General features: G+C 41.1%; 1 protein-coding gene across 1 annotated transcript in view; it reads left to right on the top strand.

The window, feature by feature from the left end:
* The window catches only part of LOC111954034 (clavesin-2), a 25,634-nt gene extending 6,073 nt beyond the window's left edge, over nucleotides 1-19,561 (top strand). The window contains exons 3-5 of the mRNA XM_023973530.2: nucleotides 10,856-10,966; nucleotides 11,441-11,661; nucleotides 16,993-19,561. Of these exons, the coding sequence (XP_023829298.1) occupies nucleotides 10,856-10,966; nucleotides 11,441-11,661; nucleotides 16,993-17,086 (426 nt within the window). The 3' untranslated portion in view covers nucleotides 17,087-19,561. The remainder of the gene's footprint in view (nucleotides 1-10,855; nucleotides 10,967-11,440; nucleotides 11,662-16,992) is intronic.
* The last annotated feature ends 623 nt before the right edge of the window (nucleotides 19,562-20,184 follow it).

The raw sequence follows: 20,184 nt of genomic DNA, 5'->3' as shown, positions 1-20,184 counted from the left end.
GTCTGTCTGTCTGTCTGTCTGTCTGTCTGTCTGTCTGTCTGTCTGTCTGTCTGTCTGTCTGTCTGTCTGTCTGTCTGTCTGTCTTTGCCATGCCTTTTGTCCCTCTTAGTCTAGAGAATAACCTGTGTTCGTCAGCCAATCACAAAAGACCAGTCTTCCCCATCCCATCCCACAAGTTTCCGTGGCAACCTGTCCAACCGCCATGCTATGTACTCTCCAGATGGACTGTTCTGCTAGATGAGAGAAACACACTTCTCCCATTCTCTCTCAGAGTGGGTGAGGATGTGTGCATTGTTTCTGTGGGTTTAAGACAGATTGGGGGACAAATGTTTTACATTAACATAATTCTGCAGATGTAGGGCTGTAGTCAGTCCCTCTCTCCATATGGTCTGCTTCTCCATAATTATGTCATTTGGTGCAATGGTGTTAATTCACACCTTAAAAGGTGACAGCTTAAAACCCATTTAGCCAGGCTCAATCAATTAGTTATATATGATCAATAAATTATATATGAGTGCAACACATTTTTCAAATGCTCTTACATTTTTAAATTTGAGCCATTTAGCAGCCACTCTTATACAGAGCAACTTACAAGAGCAATTAGGGTTAAGCTCCTTGCTCAAGGGCACATCGACAGATTTTCACCTCGTCGGCTCGGATTTGCACCAGCGACCTTTCGGTTACTGGCACAATGCTCTTAACTGCTAGGCTACCTGCCGCCAAACCTTCATCACTATTATTAATGATAGTGGGAGATCGTCAGTGAAATAATTGGAACTGCGAGAGGTTCATGCTTGGAGCTATTTTTAGAGCTCATTTTTTTGAGCACTCTATAAAGTATTCATATTGCATTGCCATTTTTTTCTAAGTGTATTGTGGTGAAAAAATACATTTTGTTCATTCACAAATGAATGTGTTTTTTCCCCCTGCGTATGGCTAATAGACTTATTTCAGTAGCAGCAGATAATGCCGTGTTGTGCTTTGAGGACAGCGGCTGTAGCTATACAATATATGATGTTCTGTCCGAGGAGAAGGAAAGTCTACTTTTGTGAAGAGGTGTAGTATAAATATGATTTATGGCTTTATCCTTTAGAATTAAAGTGCTAGATAATTTGATGAAATAGTTATTTTTCTGCTGTGCGTTAAGTTGGGCTTTGCCTGAGCTTGGTGTGCCCTTGAGAGTGGTTCAATTGATTGAAAGCTGTTATCTCTGTCTGTGTCTTTTCCCTTTGTTATCTAACATCTAATCCCTGAGATTGTATATCTATTAGATGCCCAGTCATTCTCTCACCCATCAATACTCTTCTACATACTGTAGCTACACATTGTATATACACTACATGACCAAAAGTATGTGAACACCTGCCCGTCGAACATCTCACGCAAAAATCATCTGCATTAATGTGGAGTTGGTCCCCCCTTTGCTGCTACAACAGCCACCACTCTTCTGTGAAGTCTTTCCACTAGATGTTGGAACATTGCTGCTGAGACTTGCTTCCATTCARCCACAAGAGCATTAGTGATGTTGGGCATTGATGTTGGGCGATTGGGCCTGGCTCGCAGTCGCCATTCCAATTCATCCCAAAGGTGTTCGATGGGGCTGAGGTCAGGGCTCTGTGCAGGCCAGTCAAGTTATTCCACACCGATCTCGACAAACCATTTTTGTATGGACCTCGCTTTATGCACGTTGGCATTTTCATGCTGAAACAGGAAAGGGCCTTCCCCAAACTGTTGCCACAAAGTTAGAAGCACAGAATCATCTAGAATGTCATTATATGCGTCGCGTTAAGATTTCCCTTCTCTGGAACTAAGGGGCCTAGTCATCCACCAAACTTTACAGTTGGCACTATGCATCCGGGCAGTTAGCGTTCTCCTGGCTTACCGTCGGACTGCAAGACGGTGAAGTGTGATTCATCACTCCAAAGAACACGTTTCCACTGCTCCAGAGTCCAGTTGTGGCGAGCTTTACACCACTCCAGCCGAAGCTTGACATTGCATATGGAGATCTTAGGCTTGTGTGCGGCTGCTCGGACATGGGAACCCATTTCATGAAGCTTCCTATGAAGAGTTCTTGTGCTGACGTTGCTTCCAGAGGCAATTTGGAACTCAGTAGTGAGTGTTGCAACCGCGGAACAGACGATTTTTATGGGATACGTGCTTCAGCACTCGGCGGTCCCGTTCTGTGAGCTTGTGGGGCCTAGCACTTTGCGGCTGAGCCGTTGTTTCTTCTACACATGTCCACTCACAATAACAGCACTTACAGTTAACTGGGGCAGCTCTATCAGGGCAGAAATTTGACGAACTGACTTATTGGAAAGGAGGCATCCTACGAAGGCTCTTCAGTAAGGCCATTCTACTGCCAATGTTGGGCTATGGAGTGGCTGTGTACTCGATTTTATACACCTGTCAGCAATGGGTGTGGCTGAAATAGCCGGATCCACTAATTTGAAGGAGTGTCCACATACTTTTGTATATATAGTGTATGTGTCAGGGTTAGGGTAAATTCAGGATGTACACTGAAATTCCAATTCCAATTATCCTCAATGATTTTCAGTGGGGAAAAATGTGAATTTTCGTTTACTTTCTGAATTGACGGGAATGGAAATGGAATTGACCCCAACCCCTTTATGTAGTAATGCAGGGAGAAAACCCTATTCCCAGACAGATACTTCTTACAATCCACTGAGCAAAACATTTTGGTCAGTATTCTTAGTCAACTCAGTGTTACTGTATTGTTTGGATGCTATGATTCATGCATAGATAATGATGTCATTACAGGTGGATAAAATAGCCCTTGAGCTTTGAAGGGATTATACAAAGTGTTTTTCCTTTTCTACTTGTGGTGAAAACTCCAGTAGAAGAACACTGATCAGATCCTAATGCCATTCCATCAATAACTTATTGAGCTATGATATATTCCCATCGATTGCATGTTTTATTAAGCCCACCCACAGGATGGATGAATTGAAAGCAGCAAACCGCTCGACACGGTTCTCTAAGCTTGCCGATAACGCAGTGAACTTGCTCCTTTGTATTCAAATTGTATTTATGAATTTAGTCCTAAACTATAACCTTTTCAATGTGTTTATCGCCAAAGTATACCCAAAAGCTGTGAAATATGGATTTGACCTTCCCTCAGTCGAGTCTGGACTTTTATCAAGGGCAAGTCTGTATAATATTTATAGATTTGACCTGTTAACACATTTTGAGTGATTCAGAAGAACAGAGCCTTTCCTCAATGAGAGGTCATGGATTATGCTGTGCTGTGCTCAATAGTGCAGTATGCACATGTAACAAGTTCAACCAAGGTGCTCCCTCCATCTCTCTGTCTGACTGGGAGTCTCCCATCTGAATGTTCAGCTCCACTGCCTCGTATCCCACAGCCCTGTCCAGGGGACTCTCAGCTGGCTGAGGAATCAGCAGCAGACATACATTATTTTGGACCGAGGGACAGAGGAAAAACAATTGTTAGTTTGCTTGCCTCAGATTCCGATTCCGCCTGGCACTCTGGAGTTGTAATGTTGTTTCTCCTGCAGAAGAACTGTGCTGGTCTGGTCTATAACATAATGTGGTTTTGCCAATAAGTTGAACTTATTGAACTTTTCCCCATCTTTTTCACTTGACTTTTTCCCAAATAAAGCAGTCCGGATCTGGCAGGTGGCGATAAAGTGTCTCCTATGGTGCCTACGTTATTGACGTGACCTATCGTTTGTGACTGTCTCTCTTCTCTCTCCTTTCTCCTCTCTCTATTTCCATGGCTACGTATTAATCCAGGGTCTGTCTCTTCAAATAAAGCAGAGAATGTTCAATGGCTTTATGTCATTTTCAGTTTTCACTTAATGTAGTTCTCAATCAAAAGCCTTCCCCAGATAGCCTGCTACAGAGTGCTGTGGGCCTGTTTATATTGTAGTCTGCTGTTAAACTAGTGCATATGAAGAGGCCTGATTCCAGTAAAGGCATAGCCGTGGGAAGTAGGGGTGCTGAGGGGGCTGCAGCACCCCCTGAAAAATCATAACAATAATATATATATATATATAAATGGGGGAAAAAATATTAAAATCCACAAAAGTGGGCCTTTAATAGTGCTGTATTAGCGGACCAATATAGCGTCTGTTGCATGGGCCAAAATATTTTTTAAGCGCCCTCTCCCTTGAAAATAAATAATAATAAAACGCAACATCCCCAACCCAAACTACTTCCAGTGGCTGTAAGTAAAGGGATATAACAAAGTAGCATCTTCACTTCAGGCTACATTTTCTTTTTGAAAAGGACTCCACTCAATTGATGTTTTCTTTTTTCATTTTCACAGCAGGATTAATTCACTCCATCCTTTATCATTGACTCCTGAAAAGAGCAGAGCTGAATTTAGAGATCTCGTCAAGCCAATCCTATGAAAAGAAAAATGAATCCAGGAAAAGATGGGCTCATCAGCTTCACAAAAAATAATGTGAAAACATGAGAGAAAACATTCTAGAATTTTCAACATCAACAGTAGTCGAAAAAGCACAGATTGACAATTCAAATAATCAGATTTACATATTATAGGCTATAACTTTTAGTACACCATCTCATCTCTTGGGTTTGCATTCATATACCCTTTTGTCATGTTTACGAATCAGTTGCCAAATTCATTCCAGACCATGAAGCTCAACTTCAAATGASATTCATTCAAAATGGGGATAGTGCATTCACTGTGGCAATCGGGATAATCAGCATTTTCTGGTTGACAAATCACATGTCATCAGTGTATACCATTGAGTCCTTGTGGAACAACACATTCTGTGATTTTGCCAGTATGTGTTCATCAGTGTTCACTGAGGGGTTTGACAGCTTGGCTTTATAGKYTTCTATTGCCATCAGTGCCTCTCTGCAATGCAAGGAAAGTCTCATCAGCAATCTCTGCCTTGTTAGGTGGGCTGCCCTTGAATCTCTGCCCTAGTTTCTTGCTTTTGTTGCTTGGGAAAATCTGTGAGGTAACATCAGGCAACCTATATGTTTTCAACAAAAGGACAAGTACATCAGGAGGCTAAACTGTGACATAACAGTCACCAAGAGATAAAAAAAATATATATGTTTGGTTATGAACTAATACATCTAAACAGAAGCTAATAAATCAATTGAAGTGATCTTGTGATAAAAGATCTTTGGAGCCCTGCARAATGGCCCACGTCCATCTGTTCATGTTCCATGTTGCTGGCTTCTGATGATGCTTGGATGTCATTTGCCTTTTTAGTTGCTCACAGTTAAAGATGCATATGCAGAAATTGCTCCGGCATTTCCTGGTTGCTAAAATTCTTATACTTCGCCTAATTTCAGTTTATGTGACAAAACAATCAAGTATAGTGTAGAGAATCATTGTACCATCTAAACCGCTGTGAAATGTGTTTTCCATAACCCAAAATCTTGTATTTTCAGCTGTTTGAAGCTGGTGTACAAAACAGAAAGTAAAAGACACAAAAAGGAATCTTAAGAACGGGAAGCATAGAAATAGCGCACATATAACAGATCTACCGCTTCTTAGACTTGCTTTCAATGAGAATGACAGATGTATAACACACATTTCTATGTGAATTTGGTCTGGTCACCCAAAAAGTTACATATTGCAGCTTTAAGCTTCATGCTCTCTCAATTATGGAAGTTTTCCTCCCCAAATGAAACTGCAGCAGAAGTAGTTTGTAGCTAGAATAAATCAAAGATGGCAGCAGTGGTTTTCTATTCTTCCTCTTTCCCTCCTTCCTCCAACATCGCACTAGAGGTACAGACCAACAACAACCAGAGGAGGAAGACGAAGTCTCCATCCTGCATTCTATTTTGTGTTTCTTATACATTCAGTGTACAAAACATTAAGAACAGCTGTTATTTCCATGACATAGACTGACCAGGTGAATCAAATCAAATCAAATCACATTTTATTTGTCACCTGTGCTGAATACAGGTGTAGACCTTACAGTGAAATGCTTATTTGCAAGTCCTTAACCAACAATGMAGTTTTAAGAAAATACMWAAAAAAAAGTATGAGATAAGAATAACAAATAATTAAAGAGCAGCAGTAAATAACACTAGGGGGGCTAAATACAGGGGGTACCAGTACAGAGTCAATGTGCAGGGGCACCGGTGTTGTACTGTTCTTTTCCCAGGTGAAAGCTATGATCTCTTATTGGTGTCACTTGTTAAATTCACTTCAATCAGTGTAGATTAAGGGGAGGAGACAGGTTAAAGAAGGATTTTTAAACTTTGAGACAGTTGAGACATGGATTGTGTATATGTGCCATTCAGAGGGTGAATGGGCAAGACAAAAAAATATTTAAAAAATATATTGAACGGGGTACAGAGTCAATGTGCAGGGGCAAGTAGTAGGTGTCGGGCGCACCGGTTTGTTTCATGAACTGCAACGCTGCTGGGTTTTTCACACTCAACAGTTTCCCGTGTGTATCAAGAATGGTCCACCACCCAAAGGACATCCAGCCAACTGTGGGAAGCTTTGGAGTCAACATGGGCCAGCATCCCTGTGGAACACTTTCAACACATTGTAGAGTCCATTCCCCTGAACAATTGAGGCTATTCTAAGGGCAAAAGGAAGGTGTTAGGAAGGTGTACCTAATGTTTGGTATACTCAGTGTATAATGCAGATGGCGCCTTCATCCTAGTCAAAGCTGTCGGATGTATCACTCTCCCTGTCCACTATCAGCTGTGCCTTATGATGTTGTGCCAGAAAACAGTTTCAGMCTGTGAGCAGCTCTACTGGTGCCAGACGCTGGACCGCCCAGTGTCCTTGCAGCCAGGCCAAGGGATGCTAACCCAGCTGTCCAGCATCACCGTGGCAACAGCGGCTGTCCTTCCTGAGATAGACAGAGCCCTTTAAGCTCAGTTCTGTCGTCTTCCCCATCAAAGCACATGGCTCTTTTCTCTCTCAGTCCAGGCAGGGCAAGAGCAAACACATGCTAGCCCCACTGATGGTGATGAGGAGTATCCTGAACAAACGATGGACTGATCCCTGTGATGTAAAGGGATTAAGGTGTATGGATCCTTCTGTTTGGCTTCTAGGCCTAGACGTGCACATGAGGCCATTAGTGCCCTGTTTTAAAAATTAACAGCTATCTGGTTATCTGCAAACTATGCATAGCCAAGAGGCAAGATCTATCTCACACTGCAAGGATACCCTCTGACACTTCAATTTTTGGTCTGAAAGTGTGATAGAGAGAATTAGTGTTGTGAGTTGATTACCATGCTTAGTAGAGGTATACGTCCCGCTGGGTAGATAGGTATAGCACAGCTTGTGTTAATGAAGAATTCCCAGCGTTGGTTCTCTGAGCTGGGAGGAAAAAACTCAATAATAACAGTTGTGTGATCTTAAATGTCTAGCTTGATAAATGTGGATTAAAAACTGAGACAGATTTAAGAGGGAAACCCTACTGAAAAAAAACATAATAGCCCAATTTTCAAGCTGGTCCACGCTGGGCTATGTTGTCCATGCAGGTCGGATTGCTGGTCAAGATGGTCTGACCAGCATGGTCTAGCTGGTTAGGTTGGCCAACTAGCTGGTCAAGCTGGCGATGCTGGTGAACAGCTCATGCTGGTATGCCGGTGATTCTGGTATGCAGGTGACCAGCTCATGCTGATGTGCTGGTGATGGTGGTATKSTGGTGACCAAGCTGGTYCATGCTGGTCTATGCTAGTCCAGCATGGTCTAGCTGGTGAAGCTAGTCTGCAAAACCACGCCCATCATCATCATATTTCCCAGCATGCTCTATTGCAGTTTGATTTTTGGAATTGTTTGTTTCAATATCAGTATCTTTGCATGTACTTGATTGATTAATTGATTMAATTATCTTATGCTACACAAAGATAAATAACATTTTCTAAACTAATCCAATCTGTTAGTTGGAGTTATTGCACCTGTTACTGAAATGGTTGTTCCAGTTTAGGTGGCTTACAGTGCATTTGGAAATTATTCAGACCTCTTGACCTTTTCCACATTTTCTTGCAGTACAGCCTTATTCTAAAATGGATGAAATTACTTTTTTCCCTCATCAATCGAGACGCAATACCCCACAATGACAAAGCGAAAACAGGTTTTTAGACAATTTAGCAAATGTTTTTTTATTTTTAAATACCCTATTTACGTAAGTACTCAGACCTTTTACTATGGGACTCGAAATTGAGCTCAGGTGCATCCTGTTATCATTGATCATCCTTGAGATGTTTATACAACTTCATTGGAGTCCACCTGTGGTAAATTCAATTGATTGGACATGCGAAAATGTCTAATGACCTGTTTTTGCTTTGTCATTATGGGGTATTGTGTGTATATTGATGAGGGAAAAAAACTATTGAATACATTTTAGAATAAGGCTGTAACTTAGCATCCCTTGGGGYGGCAGGTAGCCTAGTGGTTAGAGCGTTGGACTTGAAAGGTTGCAAGATTGAATCCCTGAGCTGACAAGGTAAAAATCTGTCGTTCTGCCCCTGAACAAGGCGGTTAACCCACTGTTCCTAGGCCGTCATTGAAAATAAGAATTTGCTCTTAACTGACTTGCCTAGTTAAATAAAGGTACAATCTAATAAATAACAACATTTGGAAAAAATTTAAGGTGTCTGAATACTTTCTGAATCCACTGTAGGTAGTCATTTATTAATATTTCTAACCCTGGCAGTCATTCTGAATGCAGATTTTAGGTGAATGAAAGTTCCAATTGTTGGATATCCCCAATCTGTCTGGATTCCAATAGGAATTAAACATTACTTTGCAAGCCAGCATAATGTGACTTGATGCTGGTTATGCTGGTCACTAGTGTCCAAAACACAGTGAAGGCTGGTCAGCAGCAAAACACAGTGAAGGCTGGTCAGCAGCAAAACACAGTGAAGGCTGGTCAGCAGCAAAACACAGCAAACGGCTGATCACCAGCAAAAACCAAGCGAATGCACCAGCAAAAAAACAGCGCAAGGCTGATGACCAGAAAAAAACAGCGCAAGGCTGATGACCAGAAAAAAACACAGCGAAGGCTGGAAGGCTGGTGACCAGCATGACCAGCCTACAGTATGCTGGTCTATGCAGTTTTTTTTCAGCAGGGAAGCTACAGTGAGCTAGCGACACCATTGTCAACTGCCTCCATTAGCTAATTCAATTAATACAGGTAGCCATTACACCAGTCTTAAACTTCAGTAAAGTCTGCAGAACAGATAGGAACCACACTTACACATGAAACTGAGGCATTACCAACTTGTTAAATGTTGTGAGACTATTGTGTATTTTGAGCTTTCCTGGTGATTGTCCTCCCACGGGTTTGACTGACGCTGTGATGTTGCTCTGCTGCGGTGCCTGTGTGAGATGACTTTACCCTAGATTGTGTCACTAGATTACAGTGTGCACTCTGGCTGTTCCTCCTGCGTCCTCCTCACAAACAATCCCCTAAATCATCAGATTGCTCCTTTACATGAACTTCTCTCCAGGGACACAGTTCTGCTGCTCGTCAGCCAACCCTGTTATATCAGTGTATAATCTCAGAATACTCCCTGTGTCCAAATTATAACAGACCATTATGATAATAATGTTCAATCTACAGTGCCTTCGGAAAGTATTCAGACCCCTTGACTTTTTCCACATTTTGTTACGTTACAGCCTTATTCTAAAATGGATGAAACATTTCTTTTCAGCAATCTAGACACAATATCCCATAATGACAAAGTGAAAACAGGTTTTTAGAATTCTTTGCAAGTGTATTCAAAATAAAAACAGAAATACCTTATTTACATAARTATTCAGACCGTTTGCTATGAGACTCGAAATTGAGCTCAGGTGCATCCTGTTTCCATTGATCATCCTTTCGACGTTTCTACAACTTGATTGAAGTCCACCTGTGATAAATTCAATTGATTGGACATGATTTGGAGAGGCACACACYTGTCTAAATAAGGCCCCACAGTTGACAGTGCATGTCAGAGCAAAAACTAAGCCATGATGTTGAAGGAATTGTCCGTATAGCTCTGAGACAGGATTGTGTCGAGGCACAGATCTGGGGAGGGGTACCAAAACATTTCTGCAGCATTRAATGTCCCCAAGATCACAGTGGCCTCCATCATTCTTAAATGGAAGAAGTTTGGAACCACCAAGACTCTTCCTAGAGCTGGCCGCCCGGCCAAACTGAGCAAACGGGGGAGAAGGGCCTTGGTCAGGGAGGTGACCATGAACCAGACGGTCACTCTGACAGAGCAGAATGGGAGAAACTCCCCAAATACAAGCTTGTAGCGTCATACCCAAGACGACTTGCGGCTGTTATCGCTGCCCAAGTTGCTTCAACAAAGTACTGAGTACTTATGTGTTTCTATTTTTTTTATAAAAATTTCTAAAAACCTGTTTTTGCTTTGTCATTATGGGGTATTGTGTGTAGACTGGTGAGAGGAAAAAACTATTTAATCAATTTTAGAATAAGCCTGTAATGTAACAAAATGTGGAAAAAGTCAAGGGGTCTGAATACTTTCCGAATGCACTGTATGTCTCAAACCTGCATGGTAATGTAACAGCACGGAAAAAGCCAATGTAAGTGCAATATTGTAACATAAATGGACTGGGTGATTTTCAATGAGCAGCATTAACATGAAGCCAATAATGCCAATATGCAAACCCATCAAGATAAATCTGTAACGTTGGACAAGGAAATGAAAAAGAACAGAATTACCTTCTATTTACATTCTACAAAACAATGTTCAAATCCACTCTCATTAGCCAACATACCCTCCTCATAATGTAGTTTGATAGAATAAAACAATATATACTCTTAGCGAAAACACAGCAAAAGTGGATTACCATACCAACAGGTAGAATAGTGAGTGTATTTGTGTTTTGTATTGCCCACAGGACAGCTTTCCTGCCAGGTTCGGAGGAATCCATTTTGTGAACCAGCCGTGGTACATCCACGCCCTGTACACTGTTATACGGCCCTTTCTGAAGGACAAGACAAGAAAAAGGGTAAGATGGGAGGATGTTGTTGACTGAACATTCTGAAAAATCACTTTGACAGAGACCAACAAGTCAACTGTGTTKCTGTAACCAATGAATGTCAGGTCATTCTATTCAACATATAGCATCGGTTATCATACTTTCTGAATAGCTGCTGTCATAAACATTGTTCAGGTCAGGACATTTGCTTTTCAAAAGGGCAAATCTATCCACTCCAACAAACTGTAGACTTTTATAACGTGCTCTTAAACAGTATATACTCATTATCTATCTGTGTCAAGGTTGTGTTGTTGTTTTGTCCAGTGCTTGACTTGGACTATAACAGTATGGTTTACAATTAGGTGCAGAAGCTCCACAATACTTTTGAGCTATTATTCTATAAGAGGAACATGATCTAAAGTAGTAGAACGTTCGAGGTGCCGGTACTCAGCTCCGGTGAGCTCCTGCCCAAGTCAACCACTGGTTTTGTCCATCCCTCTCTAGATCTTCATGCATGGGAACAACCTGAACAGCCTTCACCAGCTCATGCACCCTGAGATCCTGCCCTCTGAGCTGGGTGGGATGATGCCCCCCTACGACATGGGCACCTGGGCCCGCACCCTCCTGGACCACGCCTATGATGAGGAGACTGAGTACTGCCCCGAGTCCTACTCCCTGTCTGTCAAAGACCTGGAGAAAGACCTGTCTCCCAAAACCATGAAGAGGTCAGTCTAGACTCTGTACAGTCATGTTATTCACGTGTGTCAATGTGATAGATTGTGTATTGTGTGTCTTCATACGAGATAAAGGTGGAGGTGTCTTCTAAGAAAGCGATATGTTAGTCTGTCAGATATGTCATAACTGATGTATTGTTTCCATTTATAAACCGGATGGTTCCAGCCCTGAATGCTGATTGGCTAAAAGCTGTGGTATATTTAAGAAATAATTAGAGCAGTAAAAATAAGTGTTTGTCAGACCATGCAGGTATACGGCCTGATATACCACGGCTGTCAGCCAATCAACGTTCAGGGCTCGAACCACCCAGTTTATAATAGACCATATTCCACGGGTATGACAAAAAAATACTATTTACTGATCTAATTTCATTGGTAACCAGTTWATGCGTTGTGTCGTGCATAAGAACAGCCCTTAGCCGTGTAATATTGGCCATATACCACACCACCTCGGGTCTTATTGCTTAAATATATCATAAAGTATATGGTTCATGTAATAACCACAGAAATAGGGCAGATATGGAATATACTGTACGTAGGGCTTCCTAAAGCTAGAAGAGTACGTAGGACTTCCTAGAGCTAGAAGAGTAGGTAGGGCTTCCTAAAGCTAGAAGAGTAAGTAGGGCTTCCTAAAGCTAGAAGAGTAATAAGTAGGGCTTCCTAAAGCAAGAAAATCAATGGAAAACACATCCTACAGTAAGAACAATCCTTCATTAAATTGCACTACATGTGTAGTTCGGTGGAAATTATCCAACCATTATGTAGAAATTATGTTGAATATAATAATAAATTACATTTATCAATCTGACTCCATTATTCTGTGAATAAATGCAACAGGCCCTGTACGTCTCTGGAGGAATCTAGTCAAGGTAGCGAGCCTTACATCTCCTCTCAGCATGACTATAATGATCATGTGTCTAACTTGCAATTATTAAGAGACTAGATACAAATAGCTAATCCTGGCAACCAATGTTCTAGCATTAATTTATTCAGACAAGCAGATCAGAGATGTCAAGGTGTCACCCAAACGTGTAGTGTAAATAACAACTACAAATAGACCTACTAAATGATGAACGTGTAGTCAGTCAAAGAATTACTCTGTAAAACGAGGAATTTATTTACTCAATTCAGCTAATATAATTTATTAGTCACAAAATAATTAACGCTCAAACAATTACAGTGTACATGAAATACATGATCCATTGCAGACTAGCACAGTAAATTACTACAACCAATAGGATAAGACTTAACGTAGTTACACATGTCTTCAGTTCAGAATMATCTCTAATCTAATCAACTCAATTTAAATTATTGGAGCGCACCCCTGTGTCACTCCCTCTTTGAACTACCCGCTGTCCGATGAACAAAATAACAGTTTCCCAGTAACAATAAATCCATAGCACKTACAGTACAATAAAACATATGGTATCAAAATTCATAGCTCTTTACGATCTCTTGAACAATCCAAACATGACAATTTCATTCACACAGTAACATTCATTTAGTCGATTTCACATTTTCATCTAACTTCACATCTCCAAAGGTGCCTGTGCTCTCAGGGTTCTGTGGGAACGTCCCTCCCCACAGAAAACCATAGATAAGGTGTTTTTGACCCCTGTGATAGCCCACAGATGGTCATTCATCCAAACAATGTCATAAATCGTGATTGAGTCATCACGCTGGGCCTCGGCACSTTCAAGTCGCCAGTCCCGAGTATCACCTTCTCTCATTCGTCCACTACACACGGTAGTGCAGAGCACARAAATCCATATGCTTGTTTGTGTGTGTGGTGTATTAAAATGCCTCTCACTGGCATAATTTAGTTGAATTGCTCTGAGAGATAAGCATTGAAAATTGTATACTTGTAGATTATCTTATTTATTCACTATTCAAAATGCTAAACATTGTTCTGTGTGTTTCATTCAGGTGAGTAGTTTAAGAAATCCTCCTTGACATATACACTACCGGTCAAAAGTTTAGAACACCTACTCAGGGTTTTTCTTTATTTTGACTATTTTCTACTTTGTAGAATAATAGTGAAAACATCAAAACTATGAAATATCTCATATGGAATCATGTAGTAACCAAAAAAGTGTTATACAATATATATTTCATATTTGAKATTCTTCAAAGTAGCCACCATTTGCCGTGATGATAGCTTTGCACACTCTTGGCATTCTCTCAACCAGCTGCATGAGGTAGTCACCTGGAATGCATTTCAATTAACAGTTGTGCCTTCTTAAAAGTTAATGTGTGGAATTTCTTTAATTCTTAATGCGTTTGAGCGAATCAGTTGTGTTGTGACAAGGTAGGGGGGTATACAGAAGATAGCCCTATTTGGTAAAGACTAAGTCCGTATTATGGCAAGAACAGCTCAAATAAGCAAATAGAAACAACAGTCCATCATTACTTTAAGACATGAAGTTCAGTCTATACGGAAAATTTCAAGAACTTTGAATGTTTCTTCAAGTGCAGTCGCAAAAACCGTCAAGCGTTATGATAAAACTGGCTCTCATGAGGACCGCCTCAGGAATGGAAGACCCAGAGGTACCTTTTCTGCAGAGGATAAGTTCATTAGAGTTACMAGCCTCAGAAATTGCAGCCCAAATAAATGCTTCACGGGAGTTCAAGTAACAGACACATCGTAACATCAGCTGTTCAGAGGAGACTGTGAATCAGGCCTTCATGGTCAAATTGCTGCAAAGAAACCACTACTAAAGGACACCAATAATAACAAGAGACTTGCTTGGGCCAAGAAACATGAGCAATGGTCATTAGACCGGTGTAAATTTGTCCTTTGGTCTGGTCCAAATTGGAGATTTTTGGTTCCAACCTCCGTGTCTTTGTGAGATGCGGTGTGGGTGAACAGATGATCTCCGCATGTGTGGTTCCCACGGTAAAGCATGGAGAAGGAGGTGTTATGGTGTGGGGGTGTTGGGGTGTTGGCTGGTGACACTGTCTGTGATTTATTTAGAATTCAAGGCACACTTAACCAGCATGGCTACCACAGCATTCTGAAGTGATACGCCATCCCATCTGGTTTGGGCTTAGTGGGACTATCATTTGTTTTTCAACAGGACAATGACCCAACACATCTCCAGGCTGTGTAAGGGCTATTTGATGAAGAAGGAGAGTGATGGAGTGCTGCATCAGATGACCTGGCCTCCACAATCCCCCGACCTCAACCCAATTGAGATGGTTTGGGATGAGTCGGACCGCAGAGTGAAGGAAAAGCAGCCAACAAGTGCTCAGCATATCTGGGAACTCCTTCAAGACTGTTAGAAAAGCATTCCAGGTGAAGCTGGTTGCCAAGCGTGTGCAAAGCTGTCATTAAGGCAAAGGGTGGCTATTTGAAGAATCTCAAATATAAAATATATTTTTATTTGTTTAACACTTTTTTGGTTACTACATGATTCCATATGTGTTATTTCATAGGTTTGATGTCTTCACTATTATTCTACAAAGTAGAAAATAGTCAAAATAAAGAAAAACCCTTGAATGAGTAGGTGTTGTAAAACTTTTGACCGGTAGTGTATCTTTTTTTGACAGTCTATTGTCTCAGTGAGTTTTTCAGGGCTGTGTCTCTTACGACTTACTGGGTCATGAAATGAGCATTAGGCAAAACAAATGAATATGATGCACTGATCTGCACTCAATTCACGGAGCTCTGACTTCTTCTGAGTGCGCTAGCTACTGTAGCTACCTTCTGGAGCATGAACAGAAGTGATGGAGTTTTACCTTCGGCAATAAGCTCAGTTCCACTCCTGCTGCCTCACAAAACCCTCTGACTAAACCTGTACAGACATATGACATTGTCATGAAGGCCTTCTTGCCTTGGGGAAATTGGCCTCTCTAATGTCCTTTTTTTGAGAGCCATCTCAATTTGTCAAGTGTGTTTGTGTGTTTGTGTGTGTGTGTGCATGCATGCATCTACGTGTGTGTGTGTGTCTACCTGAAAGGAAATACATGCACTTCCCCCGTTCATAGCACAGAATCTTTAGTGAATACATGTCTGGATTCAGCAGATTTGAATTAGTAAAATTAATTCTCATTGACATTTCTGCTTACCAAGACAGTAGACCGACACAGCAGGCAAAGCAATGAGAGATACAGCACAGTATGGGATTTTCATAAAGGACATAAAAGCACTTAATAATGTCTTTATTCCTATTGTTAAGCACTCTGTTGCCCTGCACTGCCCTGTATCTGTGACAGAAGAGCATTTGATTGGTGTATCATAGCATCCTGGCCAGGGTCCTGATGTATGGTGAACTAAAGGCTGTAATCACCAGCAGCCATATGATCTGAAGTGACTTCTTTAGTCAGGGCTATTATCTCCCCACTGTACACTGCCATTCATACACTCCATAAAGTTCAAGCAAACATTACCTCATCAATTACTTGATTAATATAACAAAATTGTATATGAGTCACTGTTAGAGAAGTATATGTTTTGTATGATGAGCCACTGTGTCATGGGCACCCCATAATGACGAAGCTATACTGTACTGTGTGACTATGATGTCTGTGAGTGGAGGCAGATCTGTTTTACTTTACTGCTGCAGTAATGACATAGCTCCCCGCTAGCAGCAGTAGCTGTATGAACTTCTAAATGTTAACCTCACTGAGGCTGACGTGATTGAGTTCTACTATTCATTCCAATGGTAATTTAGCCCCTGTGTTAATTTAGCCCCTGTGTTCATACATTTTATTTTGTTTTTGGGTGTTTTTTTGCCACAGGTGAATGAAGCTCTGGTTGTTGACTTAGTTATCATCATCAGTCATATGAATCTTTCTCTGTCACGGTAGACACAGGAGACCAACCTGTCCCAGATTTCTGCATGATGAATGATAGCTCCCGTTCCCCAAAGCAGCTTAGGCTTTTATTAGAGAAATACATMAAAAATAGGTCAGATCAGTGTCTGAGGGTGACATTTTGTGATCAACTTTTTGGGCTCATGTACTAGACAAGATAACACCATTTATTTTTCTTGGAGAAGATCATTTTTATTGATGGTTTTGTGTGCTTGTGCGTGTGCTTGTGCATGTGTGTGCATTTGTGTGTTTGCATGTAACCCAAGGCCTCTTCTAAAACAATTCATGCRGAGGGATTTTGGGATGCATTTATGAAACCCATCTTATATGACCCATTGTCTATGACCCCCATGTGTGCTACCTGCTCTGCAGGATGCAAGGGGGCTCTGGGACTCACACCTTTTCATCCCACTCCTTTGTACTTGAGTAGGTGAGAAGTCATCAGTGATAATGCTTCACTGAGCACAGGCCTCTCTGATGCCAGTCATCTTTTATTTATATCCACAGGTCTCAGTCGGTGGTGGAGCCCGGAGTTCTTAAACGGCCAGAAAAAGTGAAGAGCGAGGAGGAGAACATGCAGCCACTGCTCTCGCTGGACTAATGTACAGTCTGACACAACACAAACAGCCTAGAAAACATTGACCCTCAGACAGACAGAGACAGAGAGAGACAGACACAGAGACAGAGAGACCAGAGAGACACAGAGACACAGAGACACAGAGACCACAGAGACACAGAGACAGACACAGACACAGACACACAGACACACAGACAGACAGACAGACAGACAGACAGACAGACAGACAGACAGACAGACAGACAGACAGACAGACAGACAGACAGACAGACAGACAGGAAAGAATGCCCTTGTTTCCCCAAAACAAAATAACACCGGCATAAAAAGGAGGTGAGGAGCAGGGAAGAAATTGGAGCACGAGAAGAGCTCTGTTCTGTTCTGGCATCATAAAGATGGTCCGACCCACCATTTTGAGGGACATTTCTAAAAAACAAAAGGGAATAAGAGTTACTAGCAGAGTTCCATATGTTATTGTTAATGCCAATTCAAAACTGTAAATACACTTCTGATCTAAACCCCAGGAGGATGGGGACTCATTGTGACAGGAACACATCTAGAGACTGCTGTTAATATTCTGTATGTGCTTGTGAAATATTTTGTGAAAAAATGGTACCTTAGGAGGTTGATGGAAAATCATGCTTAAAGAGGATTGGGAGCTGGGGACTTTCGGTACAGTTTCTAAAATGTCCAAACCGGCAAGTGCAGCTCAGGATTAGTTCTAATAATGATGAGGTTCTCTTTAAATGTGAAGCAGAAGGTGTCTGACTGCTTGCACAACAAGGCATGTGGCTCTTTCATCTGAGGAATTCAAACAGACGTTCAGGTTTCTCTATCTAAAAGCAAACTCCCCTTTACTGTTCAAGGCTCAATGAATTATGTGTTTTTGTCAGAGACCACATTTTTTGTTTGGTCTGGATCTTGCTATTGGAATACTTTCATCAAGAATGGCTTCTTATCTATGGTTAAATTTGGCTAAACAGTGTCTTCAAACCATTACATTTTTCAACATTTATGAAACATGTCAAGGTTAGGTATTTCATATTACATTTGAGACAAGATACACAGTAAAAAGTGCGTACAGTACCATGAAAACATTCTGCAACAGCAAGGTCACATGACAATTGTTTTATGTTTTGAAATGATTTAGTATTAGCTATTGGTTCAGCTCAGAAGTGTTAAGAATGTTTTCTCTGTGTCATGTGATTCCAGAAATGAGTTATTGTTTAAGATGTATTAACTACACTTGCTTTGAGGATTATCTTGAAACTATTTGTTTCAATAGGAGAGAAGCTGTCCACAACAGCATGGCTACACCTACTTGAAAACCAATTTAGATACAGTATTTAAAAGATATAGACATTATTTTCTTATATCTTATTTTATGATGGTGGAAGTTAAGATATAATGTATACTTATATACAGTATGATAACAAGCTTTTGTAATGGCTGCAAGGGTACAGTCAGTGTATGCCACTGTGTGATCATCCGTTGCGAGCTCCTTTGTTTCTCTCTGCATGGTGGTGAAGCTTGAGGCAATGTTCAGCTCTGGAGCCTCTGAGCCCTGACACAGTGCTGCCTTCCTGTTATGACACTAACATGGGGTGAGTTTGTAAATTCACTCTGGAGTGGCTGCCTGCTGCCCAGAACTAGGCCAGGCAGACAGACATTCTTAATACCCAGTGAACACAGTACCGTAAACCGTACAGGAAATGTCAGCTCCAGCTCGATGACTGAGTGACTCGGGCTTTCAGCTGCTGCAGACCCAGGAACCTTTTTGGTTGCTTTGGTGAAGAAAGGGTGCCATAAGAGCTTGTCAGTGTTACCCACTCTGTCTGTAGTAGCCGTTAGGTAGCGATGTGTGAGATGTTACAATAACTTGATAGCTGAACAATGTAATTTTGTATCTAAAGCCTCATTATCAGATGGTGCTGTCTGTGTGCATCACCCTGGTATATTTTTGTGTGATGTTCATCAGTATTTTAAGGCATTCATGGTGCTTGTTTGTCCTGTGCACTATTCAGATCATGCAACAATAGCAGCAGCATTTTTGATAATTGAATATGCTTGTTTAGCATTTGGAATGTTCTTCCAACTGTTTTCATGTATCCAGCCTTGCCATTTCAACCAAAGCCACCCATTGACAAAACAAAGATTTTATTGTATTATGCTTTACTTAATAGGAATCCATGGTTTGAAGGTAAAGCAACGACTTATTACGCCAATGTATTATTTTTCATGAAATGAATGCATATTATTGCTTTGAGTTAAGTCTTTGGTGTCATGTTTTCATGTCACTTTGATTGTATATACATGTAGGAACAGATGGCAGAGAAACTCAATTTAGAGGTCTAGTCAAATCTCAGATTATTCAAAGCGGACGTGTTGGGCAGAGTGTTTAATGTTTAAATGTCCTTAAAGACAACTTGCTGACTTAAATTATGTAACTGAATCAAACATGTCATGAGCAAAAAACAACCAATAAATATGGACACACTTAGATTGGTATCGCTCTGCTGTCTTATTTACTGTTCTGCACTCCTGTATGCTGCATAGTATATTTACAGCGAATGAATGTCCTAAAATGGAAGCCATACTCCTGAGCGCACACCAATTTCACCTATAGSCAGTAAAGCACGCGAGTGAAATTAACAGTGTCACGACCAAGGTAATAGTGAAGGTATTTACAGGCTATTTTGTTAAGGGGACCTCTGCTGTTGAAGTATGATTTGCAGACCACTGAATAGAATACAATATGATTACAGCGGGTAATTGAGAGACCCTCAAAGCTTTCAGTAAGCAGGTCGCATTCAAACGAGAGCGCCTTCTCTAAACACGTGTATTGGCAAAGGGACCAATGAATACATTAAAAGCTCTGAAMGATATCAAAAGCTGTGTGCTCAGGGTAATTGGTTGGGTGGAAAATTACTTCGGAATGAATACCTCTAGGTCGCGTTTCAGAAAAATGCAAGCATCTGGTGTGCGTGTAGAGAGCTAATATGAGGAATTGTCGCAGCAGGATGATTTTTCCGTCCCTGCCTATACTGAGTGTCTACCAGCCACACTGGGTTTACCCCCATCTGAACACACACAGCAGCAAACCCACCAGGTTTCTGAATTATTAA

This window comes from Salvelinus sp. IW2-2015, linkage group LG28 (assembly GCF_002910315.2).
Source record: "Salvelinus sp. IW2-2015 linkage group LG28, ASM291031v2, whole genome shotgun sequence".
NCBI classification, from domain to species: Eukaryota; Metazoa; Chordata; class Actinopteri; order Salmoniformes; family Salmonidae; genus Salvelinus; species Salvelinus sp. IW2-2015.
The sequence above is the reverse complement of the archived record's forward strand: the minus strand, read 5'-3'. Positions and strand labels throughout refer to the sequence as shown.